Source organism: Cydia strobilella, chromosome 13 (genome assembly GCF_947568885.1).
Source record: "Cydia strobilella chromosome 13, ilCydStro3.1, whole genome shotgun sequence".
NCBI lineage: Eukaryota > Metazoa > Arthropoda > Insecta > Lepidoptera > Tortricidae > Cydia > Cydia strobilella.
The window spans coordinates 5510925-5517506 of NC_086053.1; the positions used below are offsets into that span (position 1 = coordinate 5510925).

Consider the following 6582-nt stretch of genomic DNA (forward strand, 5'->3'; position numbering starts at 1 on the left):
CAATTATAGTTGTTAAAGTGTAAATATGGTTATTGATTAGGTAGGTGAATATTTCTAAACAATGTTTATGTTAATTATCCGATTTTTCTTCGCTCGAGCGTATCCGATTACATTTGTTCTTGGTTTATCTACGAACGGGCTTGAGTAAATGTTGAAAACAACCACTTAAAATAATATCGAGGCGACTAATGGACGTCATTAAACAATATTTCCAATAAATTTTAATATTAACTGCATTGTTCAAATTATTTGATAACATCAACAGTCTCTTGCTTGATAGGCGCCTCATTTAAAAAAACACCGTTGTTTTATCAGATTTGATGCGAAACAATTTTTTTAACTGTAAGAAAATAATTTTACATCGATTAGTATTAAATACAACGGTAAACACTTAACCGCTATTAATTAGATTTATGCAATACGCATGAAAAAAAAACTACTTGTACAATTAGATTAATTATGAACAGAATAAAAAATAGAACTTTTTAAAGGTTTATTCTTACATGTCTGTTCTAATCATTAAATTTCTGCTGACGAAGTCGTTACCTAATGTAATCGCCTCAAGGACATCCTTCAAAAGAGCTGTGTGAATAAAAGAAACGTATTATAGGCCTATAAAGCCTATAACAGTATGATTTATTGCTGAGAATATGGAGGCCTATGTTCTAGCGCGTGATAGATATCTAGGTGCGCTAGCATCGCTAACCGCCATGTATACGCTAGGCTGACCGGAGGAAATGATTTATCAGGGCGGAGTACGTGATTTGCAGCCGCCGGCGCACCGATTTAATCGCAGGAAGCGACACCGTCGTGCTATGATAAATCTGTAAAGGAACTTATCTATCCAGCTCTAAGCCTCAGCTGCCTATGATTCATAGTGCTTACGATAGCGCTGTTTATTTTGCTAGAAAATCGCCCACGGAGTGACGGAAAACGGACAGTGGGTGCGAGCACGAACGAAAGCTTTGATAAGAACAATGCACATTGAATCACAAAGTAATCAAGCTCGAACGGACTAATCACCCTTCCCGATAAGCATCTGATACTCTTGATGTCCAACATTCATATGTAATCTGATGAGCCAACGAAAAACCTCACATACAAAAACAAAAGCAAACTCATCAAGGAGTCATCTGAGAGCACGTCATCAATAAATCTTTACGAGCGCAATCTATTCGGTACGAGTAACTATTCTAAGTCGCGGCACGTCAAAGCTTTTCTTCGTAGAAGTTGTCCGTAAAAACCAGTCTGAACGCGCGCTACCGCTCGTGTTGCGCGCGCGCGCGCGCCCCGCTCCCGACGCACGCGCGCCCGCGCGCGCGCTAAGCCTCCCCCTGCTATATAAGCCGAGCCGCCCTTCCTGATTCACTCATTCCCTTCTGACGCTTCGTGCGCGCATGTCGCTCTCTCTATCGTAGTGATAGTTCGTAATAAGTTCGTAGCATTAACGTTAGTTAAGATGTGTTTAGCTAAGGAAGAGAATTCACCGCAAAAGGAGGTGTCGCCTCCAAGGTCGCCTTGGGCAAAGCTTCTGAACCGACAGGTATGTATCCATTAATCTTAACAAATCTTTAAACTTTGTATCAAGTATTGTCTTCCCATAACATTTTCGCGCACTTTTCAGAACTTTCCGCCCCTGTGCTTCAATCTATTAATACTTGAGACTTATTTATATTTTCTTCTATTACAGAACTCCAAACCGAGGCTTCCTCGCAAAGTGGCGAGCTCTACGCGTGTGAATCTTAACAAGTGCTGGTCGAAGCTTGGAGAGCTCATCTCCAACAATTCGCCGCGCGCTGACCTGCCATCACAAAAGACTGCATATACTGAGGAACCTATTATAGTGCCTTTCTCCGACTTTTTCTATCCCTTGGACCCGGTCAAACTGGCGCCAGTGGAAGACGACGACAACGCTGAGAACCAGAACATCGTCAACACGAGTCGGTTCGAGCTGATTTCCGATTCTGAAATCAACGAAAACATGGCCAATGAAGTACGGGAAATCTGCTACGCCGCCAACAAGCACAACTGTTTCGTATGTAAGATTTGTTATTAATCCAACGCAAGATTTGCTCAATCGTACTGTCTTCCATTTTTCAATTTTACTTTTCTGATTAAATCTTTAAAATTTTCGGTAAAGATACAGTGAAAACAAAATCTTGTCTTCCAACAAGTAGATTTAGTAGCTCGCAGTTCGCGGGCAGTCCATGTCTTCCATTAGACTTAGTGCAGTGAGTTGGTGTTACAACGCTTTCGTCTTAGAGTTTAAATGTGATTTTAGGTGTCATTTGACTGTGATCTCTAGCATTATAGATGCCTCTGAGCGAACGCGGTGTAACATCACTCGCTATAAATTAGTTTCGATATAATGTAACAGTATAAAATTATCCATTCAAGTTTTGGTAGACAGCTTTAACGACAAACTGCACTGTAATTATCAACGCACCAGTTTCAGGCTATCTTCTCAAATTCTTGATCTTAGCAGTTTCTGCTTAGTTTTGATTGTTTATCTGTGTCCAACGTCTTCCATTAGTTGTAAGAGAGTTCTATTATATGTTGTCTGTGATACAATAAGTTTATGAGTAAACGAAGCTTTAATTAGGTTAAGTAAAAATGATTATTTGAAGGTAATTAAGTTCTAGTTTGTAACTTTGATATTGAGTGCTCGGGAATGTTAGTAATGTATTTTGCTCAATAGGTATCAAATCCAGTGTTTAGTTAAGTGCTTATAAGGTAGTTTTTGGTATGGAATAAGACATATCAGTGAAAAAAGCTTTAATAGTTTTTAAGTTTGTAAATTACTGATTGAGCGAAGTTATTCAAGTGTTCATTATTATGTAATTTAGTTTGTACAATCTAAAACGGGCCGAATGTGTCAATTATTTAGACTATAATTTAGAAATTTCTTACAATAGCTGTAACTTTCTTTTTATTCGATTTATTAAATCCTTAGTTTTTAATTTATTTGAATTTACTTAATGAATTCTTCCTTATGTGTCAATTACTTAGGTTTATAATCCTTCTAATGTACCATTCGATTTCTCTTTTTGGCATTAGATTAAGTTTTAGTATAATATTGTTTAAGGAATTTCAAGACTTTCGTTTGATCTCCCAGTCTTAATAAATACCAACTTATTCAAATACTTATTTCTTTCATTCTACTTTCCCGCCAAAACCAAACCTAATAAAATACAAACGTGTGTATGCTTTATTTAATAAAAAATACTTAAAATATATTCAAATACCCACCTACATGGTACATGTATAAATAGCAGAAATCAGTCAGGCAACAAAATTACTAATAACCTGACACCTTCTTAGCAACCACGCACAACAAGTTGATCAAATTACACATACACAACGTAAACCTGAATATCCAGAAGCGACCACGAGCTCCACTTACATAACGATACCAGTTACCGAGTAATTACTAAATAATTAATTGCTGACCGTGAACAGTAGCGATGATATCGGGTAAGAAATTATGTCTATTGCAATTTATAGGATATCATCTAGATTATAGTAAGACTATTAAGTTTTCTATAAAGGTCTAGAATTTAGCAGTACTTATACTGGACACAAATAGAAACACCATAAGTACCTATTTATACCTAATACCCATATTAGGTTAAAGGTACCCTGTGCTTTTGAAAGTAGGTACTTTACTTCAAATTCAGAGAAATAAAATAAATAAGGCCGGTAAATAAAATTATAAAACTAAAATGATTAATTGTAGTACAAGCTTTGCTTAGTTTGGGGCTAATAGGTCGATCTGTGTGTAAGATGTTCCCTAATATTTATTTAACAGTCGCATATCAGTCTCTATTAACAAAAATACCTACTTTGTACTGTAATATGTATTTACAGTAGGTACATATATTGCTATTTTACCGCACTAGTGCGATAATTAGCACTGTACGTAACTATGTCAAAAAATTTAATCGTCATTAGGTATATGTACTGTAAAACGTTCTACGATACATGTGCGAATAAGTAAATCTCAACTAGTGTCGATTTAAAACCTTCGGTGGTGTTCTAATTTATCGCCACTCAATGCGGATTTCCTATTTTTCGAACTTGTATCTTAATGTATATACTATTTCAATTAAACACCTACTCTGTTAGTAAATGCTAGACAACTGTATATAGTAAAGTATGTAATAGTATCAGTATCACAAAGACAAGACTTGACTTTTTCTAAGTGAAGTTAACTTTTACTCGAAAAGGCAAGAATCAGAATACATAGTATTTTTGACATTTTATATGTTACTAGCGAACCGCCCCGGCTTCGCACGGGTGCAATGCTGATGTATTAAACATATAAACCTTCCTCTTGAATTACTCTACCTACTAAAAAAACCGCATCAAAATCCGTTGCGTAGTTTTAGAGATCTAAGCATACATAGGGACAGACGTCCATCCCGAAAGCAGGAAGCGACTTTGTTTTATACTGGTATAAGCTGTGGTTACCTATAATTGGTCAAACATCTAACCTCAATGTTATGTAAGCTACAGATTGTTTTTTCATGATGTATTGTCTGTTGGTGATCCCAAATAAATAAAATAAAATAAAAAATATACTACTTATGTAGTGATGATGAACTTCTCCGAATCAAATTTTGTCAAAATACATAATAACCGTGCTCAGATTGCGTTTATAACAAAATAGGCACTTAGGCAAACAGTTTTAATCAAAATAATCATGGGACTCGCGACTCGCGCATGCTTACATTTTTTTTACACGATGTTCTTTGGAAATTTTAGATAATTGGATGTAGCGAGATCAATTTAAGTTTGAGTAAACCATATACTTTTACGCGATGTGGACGTTAATGCCGACAAGGTATTTTTTCAGATGGTATTACGTTTTTCATTGATTAGGTAGGTGTCAACGTTCTACATCAATTCATTCCGCCAACAGAATATTTGTACATATAAATAAATCATCATCGTTGTAGGTATGTATCGAAAGTTCTGGATTGAATTAAATATTAATAGATTTTCACTTCAGATTTTTACACGTTGATATTGCACGTCCTGAAAGAAACAGATTCCATGTAAGTATATGTTTTATGTAAAATTTACAGTTTTTTGGACCCCTACGTGTTCTACGAAAATAAATGTCAGTACGTGTCAAAAAACCGTTCTGAAACGTGACATTTCGTAGACGCAGCGGATGTCCATTTATTGGATATCATGTAAAGTTCGGGCAACGTTTAAGAATGATAAATCGGCCACATTTCTAAGCCCGATTCGTTCCAACCCGACGATATCGGGATCACAAAAGTGTGCGACACCTCACTGTAATAAAGGTAGGTTTTATACGAACGTATAGAAGGATACGGCAATAGGGACCCGTGAAATCGCAGAGCTGTGACGAATCGCAGAAAAATTTCGGTTTTTCGGTTATTTCTTAGGGATTTGTACGGGCTTTCTTCGCCGATTCGACGCGCTGAACGGGTGTCAGCATTACAAACACATGTGCTTTGATTTAGGCTCGTTCTGCATTCAAAGATCCGCAACGGCTTTTAGATTTCGCGACAGATTTCACGGCGAGCTATGCGTTACATTGATGTTGACTTACCTTCCGTCACAGCTGCTAGTTATGAATTTTATGGGATGACATTGCTATGAGATCTTAAGAAATGCTTTAGTGTCCATCGTTTATTTTGTCAAAGGAAAAATCCAAGATACTTCATCATTGTCGTTTATAGCTACTATTCTGATTATTTCTTGAACATAACATTCTAAGTTACAATAACTCCTCATTTTAATTCACCCTTGTAAGTAAATATCGTCGATTATATATAATATATGTACATATATACATATAATGTTTACTTTTTTGTTTATTTTAAAAGGTACGTAATGCAAAAAAATATGCACAAGTAAGACTTGGTCTGTACTAGATATTGAAAATACCAGTACACGTCAGATAATTGAAAGTGGCCAAAGCTCGAGCGAGAATCCAAAGCTTAACAAGGTAGGGTGGTTTTAAAGAAGTTATTTTAACCTATAGTTATTCCGCACCCGTGCTCCTTTTACGGCCGCTATCACGGTATGTTGCGTGTTTTGAATAACTTACACAAGACTCCGAGTCTTCGCACCTCAACGAACTTTTACAACGCAATCTCGAAAGAACTTGTTAAACGCACCAGCTTTGCTGTTGATATTATATCGATGCGTGAACTCTTTATCAGAAGGACAAACCTTATTCTTTTACAGTCAGAATTTGGAATCATTTGAAACTTTAAGGCAATGGCTTATGGTTTACAATGTGTCGGCTAGTATTTTTGATTTAACAGTGATATTGCTGGCATTTATCACAAAATTAAAAAGTAAATGCAGTCACTTGGTATCAGCCTTTAGATCTACATCCTTATTACTGTAACTATAAAGTCGGTTAATAAGTATGCTGGATTTTGTGGCTGCACTCTAATGTCAATATAATGATCCGGATTTCACGCGAGACTTGTTTGTTCTACTCGGTCAGGACAAAGGTGTTTGAGTCGTGAATTTTAACAAGACGGGCGGCGAGTCGTGTTAGTTTTCACAGGTTGCGAGCAATAACACTTGGCTCAT

General features: G+C 36.4%; 1 protein-coding gene across 1 annotated transcript; it reads left to right on the top strand.

Annotated features, from left to right (window-relative positions):
- Positions 1-945: 945 nt before the first annotated feature.
- LOC134746544 (uncharacterized) lies at positions 946-3141 on the top strand. The gene is made up of 2 exons (XM_063680957.1): positions 946-1543; positions 1691-3141. Exons 1-2 carry the CDS (start codon positions 1460-1462, stop codon positions 2054-2056), a joined length of 450 nt encoding a protein of 149 aa, XP_063537027.1. The 5' UTR covers positions 946-1459; the 3' UTR covers positions 2057-3141.
- The last annotated feature ends 3441 nt before the right edge of the window (positions 3142-6582 follow it).

Excerpts from the sequence above, each read along its gene's own strand:
- LOC134746544 (XM_063680957.1), top strand. The coding sequence starts at position 1,460 with ATGTGTTTAGCTAAGGAAGAGAATTCACCGCAAAAGGAGGTGTCGCCT. Across the intron at positions 1,544-1,690 it reads CAAAGCTTCTGAACCGACAG|AACTCCAAACCGAGGCTTCC; the intron begins GTATGTATCCAT and ends CTTCTATTACAG.